Genomic DNA, 25,045 nt, shown 5'->3' with positions numbered 1-25,045 from the left:
GCTCGCTTTTTGGGCTCCGGGCCTCGGGATCGGGCCCTAAGCCGAACTCGATGACGGGCGCTGTGTTGCAGATTCCTGGAATCATCTGAGGTCCTTCAAATCGGAGAGCCACGCACGAGAATTCGGCTCGAAGGTTCAGGTGAGCGGGTCCCTATTACGGCTTGCGCGGTGAGAAAAATATGTGCGACCGATCATTGACACGGGAATGCTATAACGATGCAGGCTCTTCGGTTTCCGCGCTGCAACGCCGATGCCCCAGTTTGATCTATGCATCGGAACCTCCCCATCGACAGCGGAGCTTGCAAGGAGCGCTGAATCGCTCCCTTCGGTGGAGGAGGATGAGGAGCGAAGGCGCACTGGGAGAAGTCTCCCGTTGGAGCTAGTGGCGCTCAGTGAAGACCCGAAAGCTGATCCATGTTTTGACGTGAAAACGTCTTTAAGTTCATCGCGCATACAGACCAAGGGTACTTCGTCCTCAGCGTCACGAAAGTGATCCGCTTTTGACGCTTCATAACTTTGTTCCCCGAACACCTAGATCTTCGCGGTGTGTGCCATAGTATCGAAAATTTACGGCACGAGCTTCCACGCGATTTTGGAGCCGATTGGAGTCCTCAGAGCTACCGTTCCGCGTGATTCGTGCAACCCTCTGAGATACCTCGATTCTTGCATAAATAATCGCTTTTCTCAGTGCTCAGACGCTGGATTGATCGGAATTGCTTGCCCGGCAAAGGCGACGATGTGTGCCGTCACCGACGCTACTTATATCATTTTGAGGAGCCGTCGCGAAAGAGATTTTCAGGAGAATTCAGGCGATCATCAGAACTCATCAGATCTTATGCGGGCTTCGTTATCCAGCGATATCCCTTTTGATTTGATCATCGCGGTGTCTGCGTTCGCATACTGATCTACTTTGATTAAGCGACCGTCCAGATGAGGCCGAAAAATGCTAGTAGGAGGCGTCTCAAGCGAAAAGCCCAAAGTTCGGCTTGTGGGCCAGCCAAGAAGTCAAAGAGCGCAGCTGAGCGATCTGCTCTGTATCGGAAGCGACGTCGGGAGTTCGGGAGGCTTCATTGCTACATTCTCAAGCTACGAACCATGCTCGCAATGGGGAGAATGGGAGTCTCGGATCTGTTGAGGACATAAGCCACGGCGCTTCACATGAAATGGAGCCGGAGATAGTGCGATGTTCCAGGTATGAGCAGGTATGGGGGCGCGCGACACAACACTTCCGACACATGTTTCTCGATAATTAATCCGATTAGGTAGGGGATTCAACGGAGGAGATCTTTGGAATGATCACGGTTGGACAATGCTACAAGATAAATGCATACAAGGTCGAAGCCGTGAATCCCCAGTACCGAGCGACAGAACATGAATGCAAGCTTCAGCTCACGAAGGTATTCCACATATCATTGGTCAGATGAAATCATGAATAACAATCGCAGGGCAAAAATCATCATAGGCCAATAGAAAATTCGGGATTTAATCGAAATCTCTATTTCAAGCTGAGTAAACTCGTTCCGATCGTGGGAAACGATCTCCCGAAGACTCAGGCGCAAACCACAGTTCTTATTGAACTGCTATCAAAGCCCGTGAACACGACGGTCGATATCCTCGTAGTGGTATTCGACGTGAGGCTACCACAAACTTTCAACAGTCGAGATGGTATCAACCGCGAAAAACAAACGGTTACTGTACTCGACGACAGTATGAAAATGGTGAATCTTGGCCTCTGGTCGGAGTTTGTCGGCAAATTAGATGGAAAAGAAGGTGATGCAGTCATTCTACAGAACCTCCAAGTGCGAGATTACAACGGCACAAGACAACTGTCAACAACCACAAACACAATCATCCGTGAAGCGGCAGGCGATGCCGAAGCAGAAAGGCTTCAAAAATCACAGAATCCGCATAAATCACATTAGATCACCGCGAGTTTATTTCTTCATAAGCAACACAATTATTCCGCAGATTTCCAAGAGTTTGTTGCGTAACCGGGACGTTTTCACGCCCCACCAACGGTAGTGCTTGAGCACTACCTCTTCAGGACTTTTTTAACGTGCTATCGCGTCCCCTCAGATTCTTGGGTAGATCTCCGCATCCGATCGTGACCAATTGAGAGGGCAGGGGAACTTGTTCAATCATATGAACCGCTAATCCGTGCGCTGCGGGGCGACTACGGATCAGTGAGTGTTCGAGCTCGAGTCGCATCACTCGGTCGGTATCAGTCAGTGGAATCCCCGGGGGTTCGTCATCTGAGTAGGATTCTGAGTAGGATTGTGTGCGCATCGGTCTGAATGAGAGTCTCACACTCCCAGTGTCTTGCAGTATATTGCTCCCTCTATGCGGATATCGCCTGGAATGTTAGCGAATTTACGGTTTTTCTGTTCCTAGAGTGAAACCCTGAGTGTAGGATGAGAAGATGTCCCACCTCAATCGACGTTAAACCGACCTAACTTGGCGAGGCGGTCCCGATACCGTTGCCTCCATCGGATGGAGTTTCCGCCGTAGTTTCCTTTGCAGAGCTCCGTAGTTGACTAGCTTTTCTGGCGTAAAAGACGTTCGGTTCCACGAGTCCGCCGCAGTGATTCTTCCTCGACAACGGGAGCGAGCAGCGTTTTCCCTTTCGGTGGCAATTAACACGGTGGCCCCGAGCTACATCTGACCGTAGTCGACGACGACGGCGCCGTCGTCGTCGATGACCGCTGCCTATTCCTGGTTCCAGATGATCGCGAGACGCTTTTTGCATCGTCTACGGCGGCGTCACCGTGCCCGTTGCTTCTGTCATCATCATCATCATCGCTGCCGTCGTCGTTGCAGACGTCGTGCACCAATTTCTCACAGAAGTGAGCGACACACGGTTGCCGGCATTACACAGAATTCGGACCTTATCGCGGGAAACGGATTCCACACGTACTTCATCGTAAATGGTCCACTGGATTCTTTCGGACCGATCTTTCGCCTTTTTGGAAGTTTTCCTCCTCATCTTATCTCCTCGCAAACGAAGGCATAGACATCTTGACGTTGACAATCCCCGACTTCGGAGCGAGTCGCCTGGTCTTCCGTAGGTGTTCCGCGAGTCTTCCGCGAGTTTTCCGCAGGAAGGATGGGCGAAGACTCGAGGGCCGGCGCTTCCAATACGCCATAATCCATGGTATAGTCATGACTCGCTTTTTTTTCGGAGGTATCGCGACGATTGGATATTTCTGCGATAATAATCGATGGATGGGGACAGCCGTCCAGCATCCTCAAATCATTCTCAGAGGTCGCGGACGGAGTCGGTGACATTCGGCAACTTGAGCATCAAGTGTGGACGGCCAGACCGTAAATTGCTTCTCTTCTCCACGAACACTGGCGCGTATCGGAAAAATGCACCGCTTCGAAAATTCCCCATCGATGGCTAGATGGTATAGGCTGTCGGTGGTTCATCTTGGGCCGGTCTTGGATATTCATCGATCGAAGCCTGTTCACCGCTCAGACTGTCCGAGTCTCGTGATCCATTGTGTTTCAATTATTCTCGTTTCCAACATCAGAATCACGCCGGATGGCTCTATGGATCATGTCTTTGTGTCCATACAAGGGCGTTACGGGAGACAGGGAGTTGCGAAAACATTTCTGGTCATACTATGGGAACTTTCGTGTGTTGGAAGCGTGCTTAGATCGAGGGGTCGATATTCTGACGTCTCGATAAGAGAAGATCCGTACTGGAGCATTTTTCTTCTCTCCCAGATTCACACTCGATATCCGCGGCTCGAACAATACCTATCGCTCGCTCAGATGCACCGTCACAATTCCAGCCGTCCGTGCTCGAAGCCGGAAATGGGGGCTCCGCTCCATATCTGACAATGAATGGTTCTCTCGCTCTCGCTCCAATGCGATAGTATCATCAATCCCGCTCAGAGCGCTTCGGCATATGAATATTCTTCCGAATCGAACCCTTCCCATTGATTCGATATGAATGGAGCCCAATGCCGCAATCGCCTAAGCCGACCGCTCCGTCTTTGAAAAATCACTCGGACTCATTTCAATGGATTTAATTAGAATCAACGATGGTAGGAGGAGCGGGAACATTGTCTGTGACAATCGTCGTAGCGGTCGCATAGGGAGCTGTCTTTGCCAATAATCACTAGTGATGTTCATGGAGACTTCTGTCACCGTCCCGATGGTGGTACGAGAGGCCGAGCCTTGATCGAGAAACCGTCAATGCGACAGCTACTACTCGACAATTCCGCTGGTCTGTCGAAATGTCAAGCCCTACAATATTGACAGTCTGTCGAGCTCCTCGTTGACCTGCCTCATATCTGTCGGACTCACCTCAGGAGGCGCGAAATTCAACAGCGGAGAGTCTCCACTAATTTAATGCTCGCGAGTACGGCCATCCACACGTCGGATCTGAACACCATGGGATCATGGAATATCCTCGAGACATTCCATGCATTCTGGAGATCACAATGAGCTCCATGGATCATCAATCCGACAATAAGAGACCTCCGTGGCGTACTTTTATCCAAAAGAATCACCCAGAGGTTCTGTTCTGGCAAACGGATCTTCCCTCGCCCTCATCAGGAACCGCTCGAAGGGGCGCAAGCATTAAATATCGTCACTATGCTCAGGTTTCTCCCCCTGGAGCGGGTTTCGGTCTATCTTCCGTTTCGATCTGAGCTCGGGGAATCGGGGACTTTATTTTTGTTCATAATCGAGAACGGTGGCGAGTCCTCGCCATACGACGCAACGATTTTTTGGCCGAAAGCCATGAAAATACATGTCAATTGAATCAATGCCTCGTCGCAAGCGCTGATTAAAACGTTCGGGTCAGGGGCGCCGAAATGGCTTCGCAAGCTGTCGAGTGGACACAGAAGCCGAATTTTCGAGAGAAAGTATCCTGTGTCCCTTCTGAAGCGTGGATTCGCTCTTACGAGTAAGCAGAAACGATGACAGCAACCTGGATGTCTCTTATGGTAAACGAGCTTGCTCGCTACTTGATCGAGCATACGGCAGAAGCGGGCGAACCGATATGTATCTATCGGAAGAGTCGCCCGATATTTTAATTGAAATTCCCGTTTTGGTCTTCGGTGGCGAAGATTCCGTCCGAGAATTTTCGGTTGACTAGCTTCATTGCCTCGTCCCGTTCAGCAGGGCTCGCTCCGAAAAGCACTTTTCAGCCAGAACCGATAACTCAGGTGTGGCATCTTGGCAGAACTGTTCCATCGGAACGCACGAAAACGGAAAACAACAGCTGAACGAGGTTCGGTATGGAATTCCTGTATCCTGGCGTGATCACGAAGTGATGGTACAAGCTTTTTCGACGAAGTCGAAAGACTGCATGGGTGGAGCTTGAGTTGCACCTTCGCGTACCTCTGTGCATGGCTTGTGGTGCATACGATATGTCTCGGGTATTTCTGTCCAATGGGACACACATTCGAACACGGCGGCTGGGGAGCCGTTCGCGTATTTATGGCCATGTTCACAGCATTAGGAGTCCTCATAGTGATTCTGCGATCCGTCGTCAGCCTGTGATTTACAAGTTATGTCATTACTTCGATCTTCCCGGGAGCATCACGCTGAACAGCCCGGAGGCACTGATTCTACACCGGGTCACCCAGAAACACACTTCAATTAATGCGGCTTCGGTGCCTGCCGTATATTCTTCGCCTGTCTCCGGATAGACTCGAGACGGGTCCGAATCCAGATCTAACTCGAGGGAAGGCTCCGCAGAACCACTCGAGAAGTAGAGAGTCCTCGTCTTCCGCTCGTTGTGATTCCTATATCGGATACTTTATTGTTTACTATTCGAAAGGAATTATCTCTCCCGGCGAAAATTTCCGTCCGAGAGGTCTTTCTATTCATCACACTCACAACTGAAAGAGCAAACTCGTTGTATGGGCTGCATTCAAACGTATCGGAGGGCTCCGAATCAGGTCGATCAGTCGTCCATCTGAATCTCGCATATAGAATATCCCGGCGGCTTCCTCCGCCGAAGATTTATGCCGTGCGGGTGCTGATCGGGATGATAGAACTGTGAATAATGCTGCAAGTGCACACGGAACTGCGGGCAGAAAGAAGGTTTGTGACGACCGCCGAAGGTTTTGCTAAATGCTCTGGGAATCAAGATCATAAAAGCATTATTCGGGTGCCTTGGACACTGTGGCGGGGGCGAAAGATTGCGAGGACATGACGCCCTGCGATAGGGCATGGTAAGAGCTACGGCCTCGAGCTTGATCCATCCGAAGCAGTACTTTGAAGAACGGGACACGCATCTCCAGCCGGATTTCTATTCCCAGTGTGTGTCATTCATGATGCTCATTTAATTTTCTGCATTGAGACTCATTGATTACCCATCACTAAGGCTTGGAATCATTCACGGCGTTCTTCTCGCAAATTCACGGAGATTTCCACCCCCGATTGACTTCCTATGGGGGATCGCCTGAAAGTACCGAGAAAATTCTCGGCTTTTGGCGCCGTCGCGCCTTCTTCCCAGCCCTGCCCATCACCATCCCACATCGTACCTCTTATTCAGAGGATTCGGATGATTCTCTGTACGGAGCAGGAAGCCGAGACAGATGAAATCAAATAAAGCGGTGAGATGATGAGATTTTACCGGAAGATTCGTGTTGAGAATAGTATTGAAATTTTCAAGAGTACAAGTGTCGAGACACCCACAAGGTACTTTCCTTCTAAGAGAGATCGGGCGTGTTCATTTCTCCCGGGGAGTGTCAAACCTCTACGAGATGCCCCTTCATTCTTCCAGTAGTCAGTTCCGGTTGGTCCAAACCCCGGGGAGCACCAAACTTTTGATTTCCAGCTCATTTTCATTATATGTGATAGCTCCGATTGCCTTCTGCACAAAATGCGATACAGTGTCGCGTACTATGATAGTGAATCGAGTGTATCAAAGTAGTTGAGTATTGGGAGAATTCAATGACCTTCCCGCTAAGCCCTCATTCTCTTGATTCAATTCGAGCTTCAATAATTGATCACAGAAGCTCCTACGCGGGAAGGGAGGTTCGGGTGTAGCTCAGCAGCGATGTTCGAAGCCAATGAGAACGAGAACGCATCAAGGCTCCAGGCTACAACAGTTTTCAAGAGCCGCTCGCGGACTCGAGAACACTTCCTATCCTAGGAGACGCGGTGTACATGCTACTTCACAATGATGATGTATCGCTCGACGCTCTCCCGGGAGCCCGTTTATAGGAGGATCTCTGTCAACCCCCTAAGTTCCCCTGAGAGCTACACTTCCAAAGAAGGAGGCAGGCAATGGAAATGGAGGCTGGATCTGTCCTTCCTCAGATCGAGCATCCTGATGGCAATATCGCATTCAGAGAGACACCGCGACGTACCCAGGGAGCACTGAACGAAGCGCCCATCGCAATCCTGAATTATGGCGGACCAGGCGCGGGGGATGCGGTCTCCGGCCGCGCTCCTTACTCTGGTATCGAACGGGATCGATGAATGAATGTGAGGAAGGCTACATTGTTAGAGGTGACGGGGGCCTTCGGCTGCGCGACTGTTGGCTCGGGCGCGCTGCTGATGAGTGCTTTGCCGACGTCGCGTCGTCGCGACTCACGGGATCGAAATGTGTCCACATGGAAGAAAATCCTCCCGAAGGCCGGCGGCGGTGTGTTGCGGAAGCATTCTTCATTGAAATCACGCATGGAGAAGTTGAGGCTCCAGGGGGTTCATGAATGATGGAGCCGCCGATAACGACTGTGCTCCCCCTATACTCGGTATCCAAGCACCATGATGACGATCGATGTCGAGTAAGGAAGGATAGCATTCAAAGCGGGAAGAGCTTAGGGTATCCCCTCGTTATGACATTTATAGGTCTAAAGCCTAAATTAAGGCTTGACTTTTTGACGCAGGATTGAGGCATAAGGTTGTCGATTTCATTGAAGCGAGCAGTGGCATCGCTCGAATCGTATACGCGATCGCTAACTCGAAAGAGAGAGGAATGAATTGTTTATCCATGTAGCGCTTCATGGTGGCGTGTCCCGTCGGACTCTGTGCGGACTCTAGGAAAACTCCTTTGGGGAGAATAATAGATCGGGGATGCTCATGGAGGCTCAAAATTGAATCGCAAGCTTACCCGGGTAGCTCTCTCCGCCGAGACTAGTCTTGCCACTGCCTCTTGATTCGTGAATCCGTCTCAAGGGACTCGCGAGTTTCCCGCGGTTGCCTCTGACTGAAATGGCCTGGTAGGCAGCACACGTAAATCTCCCAATGAAGAGGCTTTGGTATAAGAACATGTGTAGCACATGCCCCCCACAGATGACAACCGTTTCGACCGCTCCCCATTCCTGAGATGTTCCAATTCTGCTCCCGAATTGGTCCTATGCGTCGCTCCCAGCAAGATCGTGGTTCGAGATATCGCAGCGCTCTCCATCGACGCATTTCGTGCTCGCGACTTCTATCGCCCCATCAAAAATGTCCATGATGAACACTCGCTACGATAACGGTCATTTGAATGGATAGAATTCTCCGCCGCGAGGTTCGTCGAAAACTCGACACGATTATCCTCTGCTGCGGTTCCAGCCAGTGATCTCCTTGCTTCCCACCTCCTCCGCCATGGAGGTTGTCATCCCCGTAGTTTAGGTGCCCTCGCCACTTGTTGCTGAACTTGCCCGCCGGAAATCGATCGGACGTGGGGACGCTGTGAGAGCCAGCGGGTGAGGGTCTACCGTTCCCTCCTTCAGTCTGTGTGGCTTTTCTTCGCCGCCATGACGTCACACGCTCTGTTGCCCATAGTTGAGCGGACTCGTCCAGGAGGGCATATCCGAGCGCGATTTTTCACATCGAAAATACCTGTTGTCAAGCTCTTTTTGATGCGTGTACGCCACAGGACGAACTCGTGAGTCTCGAGGTAAGTCGACGGCCTCTCCTGACGGAAACTCTCGATCGGATAGGCAGAACTCCCCCCTGGATACAGCTCGGGACTAGAGGTTGCAAGCCCTTCAACGGTGGAGAACCGACTGCGCTCAATGCGTTATCGCCATGACAGCTTCGGCAAGCGTTTAGACTGATATAATCGTTCTTTCTCTGTTCTGTGCGAGCCAGAACCGTAGAGAACGAGCCGATTGACGGGAGAAGGAGCCCTGGCAGGGAATACTGTCTTCCTATAGCTTGCTCGCGAATGGAGGGAGAATCGACACCTGCGAGCTTGCGTCGTGGGCCCTCCGAGCCATGGAATTGGATGCCGGAGTCCACCATCTGCTGCACTGGGCGTACATGCAATATATGCGATTCAAGCGGGAACGTTTTTTGCTGACTGCAGTTGCAATCTCATATATATTTCAAAAAGGAGAGAGAAGATTCCCCGCCATTCAGGCAGCAAGCGGAGTAATTACGTACGTGATCATTGCGCTATGCGCATGTTTTGAAGGTTCCGCCTCACCGGAGTCTCTGGGAGCTCCCGAATATAGCCGCTCATTCCACCTTTGACGACGCGGCAACGCATGGGGTCCCCGAGAAATGACATTGCAATTTTGGGAGAATCTTGCCGAAAATCCTCCAATGAGCCTTCCTGCTAGGGATTCTAATTTGAATCGATCAGGATCGTTGCCACGGCAACGGCCTCTACGTGAGAAAGAATAGCGTTGCGTGAACTCGTGCCTCTCAAGGTGTACCATGTGTCTCTGGATCAATCGAGCTACAGCTGGCGACCTGGCTATCGAAACGCCCGAATCGAATAGCAATCCCTCATATGTCTGGAGCCTTGACATCCCGAATGGCTTGTACCGGTCTCGAATAAGCTCTGCCTATGAATCCCGGTTCATATAGAGTCCCTTGGTTGATTCGGAGAGTGGATGATGAATATCGCTTAGTTTTACAAGGCTTCCCAAGAGTAGCGAGGAACCTTCACGAAATGCGATGCATCAGTAGCAGAACCTGATGGAGATATGGTATGACATCGGGAGTATAATAGAAAACCTCTTGGATGAAGTCGTACGGTCGGTCTCAGGACCGGATGCTGTATCGATCGGAGATGAATATCCTCAGACTCCCAGGAATCTCTGATTGTCAACAGGGAAGTGGGATGAGCGTATGCAATGTAAATTTCCGGTCAATGCGGACTCCAAGAGAGAGTCTCGAGAGACGAGGTGAAGCAGTCTATCCACCAAGTCATGGATCAATCGTAGCGGGATGCTCCCGGGATGCTGAGGAGTGACTACGGACTGCTTGAATGTACGATAATGTTGGAGACGTTCCCAAGAAAGAGACAGAGTTGAGATTATTTCGGTCCCACTGTCCATCTCATCTGGACCTGTAGGTAGCATATTTACGGGGCACGAGCAAGAGCGATATACTAGACAATAAGTTCCACCGAAGCGAAATCGAGAGAGGGTTCGAGTTATGCACATGATCGTCTCTTTCTCACACAGGAGCCGAGCCGGATGACATGGCTTTTCCTTTATTACTCCTGTTGCGATGGGGAACTCCGAGCTCAGGATGTCCTGATGCATGCAATAAGCTCGTTTCGAATGGGATGCGGCGGGTCAGGATGCAAGCGGAATATTTGACTCGACTGGTCTAGTCTCACTGATTGTGTCAACGATTATATGTACATGAATATCATAACTTAACAAGAGTTTGTTCTCCGTTATGGCTCATAGTCTTGGACTCGGGTCAACTAATTTCGACAGCTGGGACAGGGAATTGACTTCGACACACTGTTCTGCGTGGTAGAGATTCCACTCTTCGTTACACAGCCTGCATATACACGTCGGGGACGCCTCATGGAACAGTCTGATTTGACACAACATATGGTGGAATCCGCGGACGCTATACCTGATGATCACGTGTCTGTTTGTACAGTTTCCCTTCTTCCAATTGTCTGAGCACATTGCGGAGGAGCGTCGGAACTCTTGGCTCACTTCGGCGATCTTCTGGCTCCAATCCTCATCAATTCTCGCCACGGCCTCTGTCCTCGGCAGGGCAAACGACCGTTGTAGCTCTGTAGTCAGCAATTGAGTGCCGTCAACAGGTACACTAGCCCGTTGCTGGTCTTGTTGTGCACTCTCACGACTCTTTTGACACAGCATGCTTCCACGGAGTTGAGTTTCGCGAGATCTCGGGACTCCAGGTGCTCCCAAATCACCTGTATACCGTAGCTTGCGATCGGCTCCAGTGCTGTCTCCAACGATAGGTTCTGGGGTTCTGGGATCTAGGAGAAAGCCAGGATGGCCTTCCGTATTCTATCGCCGATGTGTTGGCCGAAGTTGGTCCCTGATGTCATCATCGTGATTCCTAGATATGCGAATCTGTTCACATATTCGATCTTGTGCCGGTGGACGGAGACTTTGTCATCTTTGGAGAGACGTCCTCCTCTTCGAAACTTCATGGCCTCGGTTTTGTTGTAGTTCATTGAGAGCCCGATTGTCCTGACCCAGTCGGCTCGCGTTCTGCAGGAGATAGTTGCTCGCGGCATATATGACTATGTCGTCGGCGAACGTGATGATTTTGACGAGTGGGTGCTTCGATTTGATGATCTGCGGCAAGCGGCCGCTTAGGACGGAAATATCATGCAATCAAGATGGTAACCTGGCATTGCGGGGAAATCGGCGCGGAATACCGAACCTCCGCAGGCAGATTCTACTCACTCAGAAAAACAGGGGGGAACGAACGGGACAAATGAAGGGGGAGCCCTCTGCCCGGAGAGGAGCCCGTTCCGCCAGTCAATTTATGCATCGACGTGCTTCTGAGAATCAGACAGACTGGGGCGTCTTACAGATTTCAAATGCCAGAAGCTCTCGTCCGATCCGGCTCAAGACCGAAGTCGGGTCAGATCATTCGCCTCGATTATTATCAGCCCCTCTGGCGCCGACGAATCCCTGAAGGCAAGATCGAGTGAGCTCGCGGATCTGCAGGCATTTAGTTCCCCGGATGAGATCGATTTCTCATGGGCGATTTCGGAGAGAATTCCATATCGATGCACCTGTCAAGAAATTCCGAGCTCTCCGAATCGATTGTTGAAAATCCCTAGCGACTCGTCGCTCCAGCGAGCGAGAGGTACAGATCGCGGAGAATGCATAGACGCGAGCCCGAACCTGTCAAATTCCAGAAAATTTCGCAAACTCCGACCACGGGGACCCGGGCGAAGCAGACCGTATTCAGGGCCATGTCATCAGAACATTCGCGATGACTAAGCTCAGCCGCTCCGATATCGACTTCTAGTCTCGGTCCGGCAGTTTCCGGCGTCTCGCCGACATGAGGCCCAAGTCGATCACAAGAGCCCGCGACTCATAGCACTGGAGACTGGGAGTTTAGACTTGGAGCTCAACATAGGGGGAAGAGTGGAGAGGTCCAAAATGCATATCAAGCGTTGAAATGTGGAGAATAGGCGAGTCGGATCAGGCTCCGAGAAGTCGGAACGTCCGAGGGCCACCTTATAGGGAACTCATTCACGGAACTGGCCGATGCACAATCGCCCTCGGGCGATGGGAATCGCTTCCGCTTGCCTGACGGGATTTTGGGGCAGAACGAAGGTCAGAACTCTAAAACGCTGCTCATTACAGACGTGATGGTGGTCGCAATCTGCTCGGGAAGCCGCTGAGCCACACGACTCCACGATGAAGGGATCTGAAATTCTCAGGTTCGACGGAACGTACTCCGTTCTGCTGCTTTCCATTTCATTGGCTTGTTTCCTTCTCTGTGCCATCCTCCTCTATGTGGTGCATTCGAGACGATACAAGCTGAACTGGTTCGAACGGAATCGTTTGGATTCCTTCGCTTGCGAAGAAGCTACGATCGTGAAACTCTGCAACCGTCAACGCTATCACAGGTAAGTAGCGCTGATCGTCGTCGCGTGAATTATTCACCGTCGCGTCGCCGCCATTCATCGTCTGAGCTTTTGTTTGTTCCGCATCCATGGAGTTATTCTTTCCAGTGGATCCACCTGCAGCGATGGGAGTCTTGCTGACTTGACGTCTGCCCTGCCCCAAATCCGTTCAGAGGTCTGGCAGGACCAACAGCAGGGGGAAGCGGCATGCTCGGCGAAAGCTGTCGATAGGAACTCTTTGAAGTCAATCATTTCTTCCGCGAGTACGGCCACCACATTAGCGTCAGAACCCTCGGCCGTGGCTGTGAGCGATGATTACGGTGAGCTCTCCCATGTGTCTACTATGACGATATTCTGCTCAGCTTCGGCTGATTCTATCATGGAGGATGCTCACGCAATAGAATCAGGTCTTGCGGGAGGTCTTCGCGGGAGGCGCAATTTTAGGAATGATGGTCTCTTTCAGAACTCGCAAAGGCGTCAGGGTCCGCAGTGGATTTGGACGCGGTTGCTCAGAACTATCAGCCGACGACGGGACAAAAATCCAAAGTCAGCACGATGTATGAGAAACTCGACCACACCCAGTTCAACGCGGATATGTATCAAGTCAAGGTGAGCTCGCTCGTCTCTCAGCTGCTTCGATTATGTTCATTCACGCCCTGTGACTGATGACCGATGATATTAATTTCAAGAAAGATGGGTAATGATGAATAATACTTTCGGCGAAAAAATATTGGCTGAGCGATTTCGGGACGGCTACTTTAACTATCGCTCTCGCAGCTGGACCAAAGTTCCGCGGACAATGAATTTCCGTTCTTCCCACAGGCAGAAGGAAGTGCGGGGAGCGACGAAACCCCGGGGACCGCGAAACTCCATCTGAGTTGCAGTTACAACTCGCAATTCTCGGTTCTATGTATCCGAGTCTTTCATGTTGAAGGTTCGATCAGCCACTCACATGTGGTGAACCCCTACCTCAGAGTTTCCCTGATGTCTGACTCGAAGTCCGAGCAGGTGAAAGTCAGTCATGTTCAGAGGAATACAACTGAGCTCCAATTCGAAGAGGATTTTGTGTTCGATGATGTCAATCAGGGCGATCTCGAGACCGATGTAAGTATCCCGGGGGAGGGAGTGCTTAAGCTCTGCTGCCTATCATTCTCGCTCCCTCATGTAGAGATATCGAACGAAATATCGAACCTTTCACGCTCCATAGTTCGTTCACGACACTTCTAGATTCGCTAACAACCATGGCGAATGAAGCGATTATAGTATGAGTTTAATGAATTCATGAAAGACGCTCTTCCTCACCTCGATTTCTCTTGCCGGCGATTCGAAAGACCGTGAACGTCTTCGTCTTGAACGAGGTACCGAAAAGCGATTCTGACTCCGGAGCAGTAGCCGAGCATTGCCTGGGCGGCGTGCAGTTCTCGCTCGATCAATTGCTGAACTCCGCGCGAGAGGGCAATGTCAAACCGGTCTCCATGATTTTGCCGCTGTGTTCCGCGGAGACAATCACGAACAAAATGGTAAGCTCCATGTTTCTTTCGGGGCGATAGTTCTAAGTATAGGAATCCACGAGAACGACGGAGGCCCAGCTCGCTGCCCTCGTGTGACGAACACCTTTTGAGATATCGATAGATCCGTCAGCTTCGAGCTATGGACTTATCCGGCTGTGGAAACGGACGGACTGAGGTGGATGAGCTCGACACAAGAAAACTGAACTTCGTAGAGGTTTTCCGAATCGAAATCTCAGCCGCCGACTCGATATCTGTCATGAAGTTCCGGGTTCCTCCCAAGAGGCGCCCGCTAAGCGAGTATTTTCGTCGGGAAGGTCCACGGCACGAATCGAGCTCCGGCACCACCGGAGAGACGTCATAGGCTTGTGATCCTACAACAATTAGGAGTATGCTCTCGATCCTTTTGGAGTCAGTCCGTCGATGCTCGCGCAGCTTTCGCAGGCTTTCAGCTAGGGACGAAGCAGTAGGAAGTCCGTTGGGGAAGGAGGACTGCACTCTAAGCGATATCCCGTACTCTAAAAGTTAATCTAAGTGCCTCCCTTTTCTCAGTCAAAATATGGGGACGTACAGCTCTCGATGAGCTACCTGCAGAGCGCGGAACGACTGACGATTTCCATACTCAGAGTGAAGGGCCTCTCGGTGCCCACCAGCGTCAAGGCCAACGGAAACCCCGGTGAGTCTCTAGCAGCCATAGGTCAAGGCTCTTTGTCTGTGAAAGTTTGCCGTACATCGGCCGAGATGGAAGACGGACCGCATTTTTCGGCGTATGGAACGCTCCGGCTGATAAGACCTCGCCGGGAGCTATCGGTCGATTTGAATGATATTCATATCCGTCAGATGAGGCGCACCCTCGATTTCCCCACGGAACAGCGGAATGAAACATTGTCTCGCCGATTTTTCAGACGTGTTCGTGAAATTGACCGTCACGACGAGCTCCGGGAAGAATCGGATCAACAAGAAGAAGAAGAGGACCGGGACCCAGAAGAACACCACCTCACCGGTGTTCAATGAGGCATTCACATTCCACGTGACCCGAATAGGTTTGCAAACGGCCTCGATCCAACTCTCCGTCGACCACGAGCTGCCGCCGCCGTACATTCCATTACAACAGAGGGAAGTTCCACTGGCGAAACTGAGTTTTGCGTCGGGACATCTCTGCGATTTCGTTCATAGTGCGAGCAACGGACTCCAAGCGAAATGGTTCCGGCTCGAGGCTCCCGAGCCTCGCTGAAGCAGAACGGAAGAGCTTATGACCGATGTCGAACTTCCTGCCGGAGAAGTGGAAGTGCTCTAGGTCTAGATGATCCCATGCGGCTTAATGTACTCACGAAGTCCTGTTAAAGACGAGCCCTAGAAGTTATTTCACTTTCGTAGAAAACTATGCCGCCCGAGACAATGCTTTCGACATTCGACGAATTTCGGCGCTCGCTGCGTAGGAAATCTTTGCTCACCTCCCAAGTCCGGCATCAGGAACGCGGACGACTCGGGCTTCATCTAACCATCCTCAGGATTTAGCGAATTGACCTAAGGCTGCGGTGAGAAGAATACGGTTGCAGATCCTCTGAAGCCCTTGTGGCTTTCTCATGTCGTCGAAGATGTACGAAAGCTGCTTTGACATCGCAGGTATAAAGATCGGCGAGAAACGAGATATTTGCGGCTCCGTCACCCTTGTGCTGCTATCTTGAGTGGCGGATCGCTCCAGAGAGAAATAGAAAACAGAACATGGAAGCCCGAAAAAAAATATGACGTCACTATTCACTGTGGAGTTCGCTTGATGTACGCCGACAAGCCGCGAAAGATCGACAATTCAGCCAACGAGGTCCAAGAAGGTCTAAGTCTAGAACATGTTGTCGTTGCCCCCGCATCACTGTTGAGCGAAGGGCAAGCATGCGTCGGGAAACCTCCTGGTCATTTCAGAGTCAGGAAGTGATTTTTTCGCTTCTGTCGTCTAAACCAAATCAACGCTGATATCATGGACTCCCTCGTGGATCTGTATTCTGGCAATGCTGGGCTTCTGGGATGCTGTAAAAGGGACGGCCCGAACGCAATTGTTGCTTTTTCCCCCACGACCACATCTACAAATCCGATGACCACTATATTCTGAATAAATCCAGAACTAGAGAGAAGCACACGCTCTTATTCGAGATCAGCCCAGACATTTCATGGAAGCCTCGCCGTTCTCACAGTAAGGGGGGCGGGAATGTAATATGTTCTCCAAAAGAAACGAAACATTGGTCGCCGCCGACATTTGTATCTCGATACGCGGCGATCATGGTCTAAGAAGTCTCGGGGGAGACAGAATTGATGAGAATACCATGAAAGGGCGGTCAGTTTCTGACGAACCGCGCCTAAAATTTTTGTAAAACATTGACAATCTGCAGTTCGCTTGAGAGGAGCGTCCGAGGTATATGCTCGTGGGGGTAGTCGGGAGCCATCTACGTCGGTGGAGAAAAAGCTCCTCACCCCGCGCGCTCTCGACTTTCGACTGATAAAAGTTTCCACCGAGAGTCCGGGCGCGCTGTCAGAGCTGTCGATAATTGCCCTCCCAGCACCTTGAACACTCCGCCCGATTGAACTTTCCGGATTCCAGTTGAAGTCCACTTTCTTCTCGGGAGTGATTTCTGCCGCAAATCTAGAGAATTCAGATCGTTGGCCGAAATTCCACTTTCAGTTTCCACAAGCGAGATTCTCTCCTTAGTCATCCGATTCGGAGTTGACTCCATGCAAATGCGCCTCGAATGAGCAAAACAGACCCTTATGGAAGCTCTGATGCCGTGCCGAGTGCGAGATGTCACCGCCAGAGCATCACTCTACCACTGACCAGCATCAGTCTCTTGGAAGAACCGGACGTCGTTGTTATAAGCCTCATCCGAGGCGGAGTTTAGCGGCATGGGAGACGCATGCAGCATTGAGCGCCGCGGTAGCATTCGGATCGCCCATCACACTTATCCTGTGCCGTGTACTAAGCGAGCGCTGCCATAGCCGGTATCACGGCTTCTCGATATGACGATGATCTGCTCATCAAGGAGAACAGGCTTCTACTGGTACGGGTTATACCAGTGCGGCGTCTATGGAGAACTCCTCGCCCCTTGTTGCCGCTGAGCGGCCAGCGAACGAACGAATGAGCCGACCAGCAAAGCAAGCGACCAACCAGCGAGAGTGAACAATATCGTCGTGCGAGTGCGTGTTTCTGCTCTCAACGGGTCATGGTCTCACCGCCGATTGTTTGAGCAAGCTTTCAAGTCGGACAGATAAGAAAAACAACAATAAAACTCGTGAATAATCGAGTGCTCGTGATCGGTAAACCGATCAGCTTCACGGTGTTTCGGTGATCGAGACGAGTCTCTACCCCAATCATGGTGTGCGTCTCGCGCGTGCCCCTTCTTCTCGAGGTGTTTTCGGGCGTGCAGAAGAGACTGCTCGTGCACGAGCTCATCTTCCTGTTCCTGATGATACTCTGCTTCATTGACAAAAACAGCGCTCAACTTCTCCAATCTCATTTCGTCACCGAGGCAAATACCTTGCTCAGGAACCCTCGGTTCGCGTCGAATGTGTGCAGCAGAAAGCCCCAGGGTGTATCTTCCAGCAAACTGAGCGGCTCAAATGGATTCTACATAGAAATCGAGGGTTTCCCCAAGAAATACGTGCCAGGACAAACTTACGAAGGTTGGTCGTACACGCGTAATTTCTTCCGAGAGCAATGATTTCGAGGGACTTTCCCCCTCCAGTGGCGAGTTGTCAGATTCTCTTTGTGGGTCGTGGCTTTTGTCCCCCTCCCTGGATCTGTCCCAACGCATGCTCCGGCTGAAAAGGATTCACGTGATAATAATATCAAAATGTAGATCGAGTCGAAAAGATCCTGCCCGTCCCTGCTATAACTTGGGTGATTCGAATGCCGCGCCGTTCAGATATGTTTGCACGCAGCCGACCTGTAGTATCGTCGCGGTAAGACCGGGTTCGAGAATTCCCCTGAGGCGAATACCCATGATGAATAACGTCCTCAGAATTGTCAGACTCCCAATCATGATAAATACCGAGACCTACGTCAAGCGTCTCCCATAGAGAATTCCTCAAAGAGCTCGTATTCGAGAAAACTCCGGTGAACTCCAGATCGAGCGTTTTATGTGTTCGGTAAGCGTCCATCGGCAGCTCAACACAGGCTTTGCAAGTGCACGAAATTATTAGAGCCACCGGAACTGACTTTCTGCTCTGTGGCGGATCCACGAATTCCGCGCCCGAAACCCTGCAGTGGTTACGATCGAGATGCCCTCTGCGTGACAACCCGTTATGATAGAGACGGTACTCGAATCGCCCATCTGAATCGCTGAACATTCCGCCGAGTACCGCGTATTCAATGAAGCTAGTCCGATCAATATTCTCCAGAGTCGATTGTTCTCCGCAACGAAAAGGAGGATAGACTGGCGCGGAAAAAAACCGCTCCGCATCTAAGCGTGAGACAGCGAACCTCGCCTCTTCTGCTGTTCTTCCGTTGTATGCAAGATGCAGAGTAGGGGGGAGCATTCGATGTGGAAGGAGACCAGCATTGCACCCCATGTTCTCCGGAAGGGTCCAAGCTTTCTGCGTCCTTCCTAGACACGGAGAGGAACCAAGAGATGCCTTTCTCGGATCGATCATCCTAAAGTGAGGGTCTACGTCATTAATGGAAGACGGGAAAAAGTCAGAGCCTGAACAGCAAGCGGGAAGGCATTCGTTCCACGGGCTATCCTCGCGCTCGCCTCCGAGCCACTCGTTGCGGAACCGGAATCAGAATCCCGGGCGTGATTCCAGTGCTCAAATCCAGCATTCCATCAGATAGAGTGGCTCTTCCCTGGCCTGATTCCGGATCCGATAGCCCGGCTCCACCTCGATCACTTTCTCCTCGATCCACGATCTCCACTTTCCGTGCCGGGAAGTTCCCAGTGGAAGCTCCATTAAGAATCTCTTATCCGCCCCATGAATTCGGGTCCTTCCGGGTGATGCCTCTGAAACCGTGATGTGTGCAACAAAACCCCTCCTCCAACGATGAGCTATCGAAACCCTTGTTCGCCCCTCTTCCTTCGCGGTGACCTCGATATAATTTCCATGCTGGAAGAGGACCTAGATAGCGGCTCGCCCCTCCATCGGTCCATCGACCGCCCCCTTCCCCTCGGAAAGTTCCAGGATCCGCCCCTGAAGCTCATCCCCTCTGCGAAAAATCGAGAATATTCTGAGATGATCGTTCATGGCGTCAAAAAAGCGCTCGGAATCAGATGATTGTACAGGCAATCGAACACTGCCCTGCGAAGAATTGGATTTCATTCAGTTCATTCATTCGCAGATCGCGACTCATCGCAGCCGAGCTCTCGCAGAAAATATAAGACTCTCTTCTTTCTCTACTTTCGCGACTCGCTCGGGCAGACATAGGCTGAGGCTCATAGCCTTCGTGCGGGAAAAGTATCGAATGAGGAACATACATGCATTCAATTCACAAGCCTTCTCAGAATCATCTATTTCCAGTGTCGATTCTCGGCAAGCAAATGGACGGTGCCCCTGCTCTACAGAAGTTCACTGGATTCACTCTCACCGCTGAATCGTCGGACTACAATAAACTGAATCCAGATGTGGGGTCATTCAAGGTAAAATTCGCCGCGGTACAGTGAATTCGCTGACTGCCATGGAACGAGATATCACCACCGATTCTCGATGAAGGAAGTCTCTCTTCGAAATGGCGTTTATCAATTTCTCTTTGTCTTCAAGTTAACAGGAGACTCGCTAACTACATTCTCAGAGGACTGTCCAAATTCGGTGACTGCAACTTCGGCTGTACAGAAAACTCGTGCTACGGTCAAATGGCAAGCGCCTGCGTCCGGGAGCGGCTGTGTCATCTTCCGGTGCGAATTGTTCGAGTTCTATGCATCCTGTTTTGATAGATCTTCCGATGCGCACTCAATCTCCGCGATCAACATTCTCCTCGTCATACTGGAAGGAGAATATCTCTGTTTGCCGATTCGATGAGCTTGCTAGACCCGTGCTACCGTCGCGACGGCAGCTGAGGGCCCCGGCGCTTCCCCCCCTCGAGGAGTATAGGTATTCCAGCGGAAGAGTCGAACGGGTTGCCTAATGGACTAATGGGGAAGGATGATGTCTTCGCAGAGCGTCCGTCGTCGAGGATCAAGAGAGATGGTACGCCGATGATGACGATTTATCCCGCGAAATCTGTCAGGACTACGAGAACACTGACGACCAGGATGCCATCCTTGAGGTAATCCGAAATCCATGTGGGCTGGGATGCCAGCGAAACTATGACGATCTCCTACAGCTCCTACGCCGCCACGGATGGGAGAGGATTCAAGTTTGAATGTACTTCCCCTCTTCCAACAGAAATGTTGCGCTTGCGAGGAGGCTAAGTATGAGGTGGCTTTCGAGGGATTATGGTCCAGATACACGCATCCGAAGTCATATCCGCAGAGTAAGCTCAAAGGAGACTCCGTCGAATTTCGATCGGATTGTCGTTTTTCACCAGATTTTGAATAGCGCTTTCCCCTTTCCAGATGAATGGGACGTCCGCTTCTCAAATATCACTGGTGCTTCCCATTCTGCGAATCATAAGATTTGGGAGTACGGAGGATACGCATCGGAGGGTGTGCAGCATCTCGCGGAAACGGGTCTCACCAAAGAACTCGAGACCGAGTTGAAGAAAGAAGTATGTCGAAAATTGGATTCTTGCTCTGCCCGCCAAAGAAGTTCCTCATGTTTCGAAACTCCTAGATGAATTCTGTCTCATCGGATCGACCGCGACCCCAGTGCCGGTGGAATTCTAGATCCGATAACTCAGATGGCCCGACTACGCCCCCAGATTGGTGTGGGTTCTGTGTCCTTACAGATATTGATCCCAAGCGGGAAAGGCCCGAAGACACGATGGGTGCCATTATTCCTGCGTTCCAATAACTAGACAGGTCTTATTTGACCGTATCTCGTCTCGTCCGCCCCGGCACGGATGACGATCATGTCATCCTGGCGATGCGGCTTGAAGTAGCGATATCTCGCCTTCGCTCACTCACCACGGCATTTCTGTTTCGCGGCTGCGGGAAGGAATGAGAGATGACATTGCTAGATGAGATGAGACAAGGCGGATTCATTCGACGCGAGCATCCACTTCGCCATTCATTTCCATTAGTTTCTCACGGAATTTCGGAAATAGTGATTGGTTCCATTTTCCAATTCCAGTCGAATAAGATCAGGACGGTCATCAAGGCCCAAGGGCTGGTCTATCCAAATCTGAAGAAGAAAACGTTTGCTGTTTTCCGCGTTGACAGGAGGAATCACGTGGTCAGTTTACTGTCGAGGTAAGTGGACGGGCGACTCTATCGGTTCAATTTTCGCTGGAAGGATTCCACTGAGCCCGTCCGTAGTGCTTCCAGGCGGGGAATCGACTCCAACTTAATTCCAGAATGAATCCGTCGCCCGACTGGCTGGTGGGCGTGTCTGCACTCGAGCTCTGCCAATCCAATTGCTCATGGCTCACGGAGAAAATAATAAATCTCTACCCTTGGGATGCTGGCACTCGTGAAGGCAACACCTATTATCCCGTAAATCAGCGCAATCAATCGATACACTCGATTCTTTGTCCACGGATGCTCCTCAAGAGTATTTGCTTGTAATATAGATCGACTCATCCGCCCTTCTTGTCCCCGTTGTAGGAATCCGTGGAGTCGTCCGAGCCACATCAGAGGATTCGTAAAATTACATCTAGTTACCCCCCGGATCCCGAGAGCCCCTTTTTCGATGAAACGGGCACACCAATGAAGCCCGTCGCTCGCTTGACACTGTCAAGACAGAGGCTCTACGAGAAGTCGTGTGACTCTGATGATTTCTCGACTTCGAAGAAAGCTTATGATGATCTCAGACGTAGGGAGCTCTCATCGTCAATTCTTGATCGTTTGATTGCTTTCCTAATCGAAACCGTAGGGAATCTCGGAACATTTGGGCTCCCAATTGGTTTTCTCTCACGGTCTTTCTTTTCAAACAGCCGAATGCGCTACCTACGAATGGACGGCATTCAGTCCCTGCAACGCCGACTGCGTCCGAGTGAGGACCCGAGCTTATCAGTCACGGGAAAGATTACATGATTGCAAGAGTCAACTCGTCGATAGGGTTCTGTGCGAGGATTGCGGGTGAGTACTCAATTCATCTCGCCTACGGCGGTGCACCCGGTATTCGCAGAACCCCTGTCATCTTTTCTATTTTCTCCTGATGTAGGAGGCATGCCAATATGTGCGAGACGACTGAGTGGTCCCCGTGGGGAGAATGCAATGTCACATGTGGCCGGGGATACAGATTGCGATCTCGTCGTTTCAAGAACAAAATGGCTCACAAGGCAAGACAACGGTGTTCGATAATAAGCTTCGAATTCACTCCCTGAGACCATCCAAGAGTCTCCCGCAGCATCTTCTAACTGATCGAGCTCCCTGACATTCTATCTCCTCTCCGCAGGTATGCTCGGCTGAAACTCAACAAAAAATTCGCTGCACAGCTGAAACCGAAGACTGCAGTGTTGTGACGGTGAGTGATGATCCTTCCTGATCTTCGTAAACCTCGTTTCAATATTTGTAGTATTTGCACCTGAGCGTGTGACTTTCCAGATGCCATCGGAATGTGCTGTGACATCATGGTCAGACTGGTCCCCTTGCACGGAGCCCTGTGGAGAAGGGACCAAGGCAAGGACGAGGTACGCTCAATGGATCCTCGCTTTATGATCGGCTCTACTATAATCGGCTTGATTGGACGCTAGACTCCATTTTCCCTCAACAGGTCCTACATAGATGAGCGATTAGCGAATTTGAATAATTGCAAAGTAGAAAATTCTCAAGAAACCTCCTGCATCGGTAGCGAATGCTCCACCGGTGATGTGAACGGTACGTGAATCCGCGACCCCTGAAATTCAGATCGGAATCTTGGATCGCGGTTCGAGGATTGCGCATCGTGCATCTCGCTGGAGCTTCAATGCGTAGTTATCTCTAAATGAATTTTCTGGAGAGCAGATCGATGTCGTCTCCCGAAGGATGAGGGCAGACCTTGTCGCGGTCACCACCTGCGATACTATTACCTCGCAGAGGAAAAAAATGTTTAAATTTTATTTATACTGGCTGTAATGGAAATGCGAACAACTTCAAAACATATGAAGAATGTGAACAAGAGTGTCAAGAGAGCTCTTCCGAAGACGGTGAGGCTGCCCGAACGTGATGAATGAGCATCATTTTATCGGACGAAGAGATATTCCGACCCCGGGCAATCGAAGATCATGTGTGGGCCGAGCTGACCGCTCCATGACTCCGTTGCAGGGAAGTATGATCCTAAGAGGGAGGCTGGGAGCACTCCGGTAGATTGTCGTGTAACCAAGTGGTCCGAATGGGGACCCTGTTCGCACACCTGTGGAGTTAGTCGCCGAGAAAGGTACGTCCTCCGTGGAGAATGCTGCCGACGAGGGCCGAAGAGGTTTGTTTTACGGGTCCCGACCCGCATCCCGAGATCGCCAGAGCAAGACATCGTCCAGCTCTTTACAAGTTCCCTACGAGGGGGATGGGTGGGACCGACGCTCGACCGAACAAGAATATTGCGACGATAACATCTTCCAGGCACCGCACAATAGTCAAACCAGCATCCAACGGCGGTAAACCCTGCCCTGGAAAGTTGAGGCAGTTGAGAAGATGTAATGGAACAAGACCTTGCCGTTAGTACCAGAGGGGACGAGGCCTCTCTCTCCTCGGATTTCCCCTCGCTCTTTCCTCACTGCTCGCGCAATCGGAACTGAGCTCGAACCCGCGGGAATGGCTACAATAAAGTTGAATGTTTCTCCGCTTCTCTGTCGCTCTTCAATTCCCATTCATTCCTCCCCTCTCCGCTTCCCTTGAACTGCATCTGCAAAGTAACATCGATTGTTCCGACGGTGTTTCTTACTAAACGAGTGAACTGTGTTGTAGCCGTAGATTGCCAACTCAGCGATTGGAGCAGCTGGGGACAGTGCTCGAAATCGTGCGGCAGTGCTTTCAAAGAGAGACACAGAAGCATAAAGAAATTCCCGAAACATGGGGGAGCTCAATGTGCATCAACTTATGAGAAAGCCTATTGCGAGAAGCTTCCCCCGTGCAGGTATGGATCGATAAAAATGGAATTACAAAATGTGGAGCCGCATCGGCAAGGGACGACGAATGAAGATGAAATTCTCTCTCTTCAAGGCAAGCTTAGAAGAGTTCTGTAGCTCGGGATCCGGGTCGACAGCGACACAAGACAAGCTCCGGATGCGACGGCGTCGCTCTCTGCCCCACCAACTCTTCTCAAGAGAGAATACCATCGGCATTATTGATTTGTGCTTGAGTCCCAAACGGGAGGGGAATAAAAACCAATCAGCCGATCCAGCTGACATTGCTTGAAGCCTGACTTTCCTCAATGACGAGTATCTGCATAGACGATACCTGAGCCATCTCAAAATTGCTGTTGCGATGCCGGAATCCGTCGTTGGTGAACTGAGTTCTGGATTTCCCCTCAATGCAGCTAGGCTGAACCTCGAAACATTGATGTTCCTCGAGGTCGGCGTTCAGGTCTTCCGTTTATCGCAGTGGTGTCAAATCGAAGGCTAAAAATTCAGAGGTAGCAGCAGAGCCACTACCGAGTAGAGGACGTGAAACGTCTTCGGAATGGCCATTCGTAAGACTCGAGCATCGTCATTATCTCTTTAAACTCAGATCGTTCTTTTAGGTCACATTATCACCGGTGAAGTCGAACTCTT

At 51.0% G+C, this 25,045-nt stretch overlaps 2 protein-coding genes across 2 annotated transcripts; both read left to right on the top strand.

The window, feature by feature from the left end:
* Positions 1-12,560: 12,560 nt before the first annotated feature.
* LOC100908469 (synaptotagmin-8) lies at positions 12,561-16,307 on the top strand. Its single transcript, XM_003747457.2, has 7 exons — positions 12,561-12,772; positions 12,878-13,089; positions 13,233-13,378; positions 13,592-13,873; positions 14,101-14,289; positions 14,830-14,953; positions 15,183-16,307. The coding sequence occupies exons 1-7, from the start codon at positions 12,561-12,563 to the stop codon at positions 15,509-15,511; spliced, it is 1,494 nt and encodes a 497-aa protein (XP_003747505.1). The 3' UTR covers positions 15,512-16,307.
* A 1,228-nt stretch (positions 16,308-17,535) lies between these two features.
* Positions 17,536-24,118, top strand: LOC100908325 (spondin-1). The gene is given in 18 exon segments (XM_029112616.1): positions 17,536-17,946; positions 19,777-19,895; positions 20,017-20,150; positions 20,413-20,521; positions 20,641-20,728; positions 20,811-20,962; positions 21,487-21,605; positions 21,710-21,848; positions 21,960-22,197; positions 22,289-22,433; positions 22,519-22,636; positions 22,753-22,821; positions 22,902-22,987; positions 23,071-23,174; positions 23,301-23,372; positions 23,375-23,482; positions 23,601-23,712; positions 23,895-24,118. Coding segments are annotated over 18 exon segments (2,322 nt in total). The 5' UTR covers positions 17,536-17,636; the 3' UTR covers positions 23,995-24,118.
* Positions 24,119-25,045: the final 927 nt, after the last annotated feature.

This window comes from Galendromus occidentalis, unplaced genomic scaffold (assembly GCF_000255335.2).
Source record: "Galendromus occidentalis unplaced genomic scaffold, Mocc_1.1 scf7180000077522, whole genome shotgun sequence".
In the NCBI taxonomy this organism is placed as follows: Eukaryota; Metazoa; Arthropoda; class Arachnida; order Mesostigmata; family Phytoseiidae; genus Galendromus; species Galendromus occidentalis.
The sequence above is the reverse complement of the archived record's forward strand: the minus strand, read 5'-3'. Positions and strand labels throughout refer to the sequence as shown.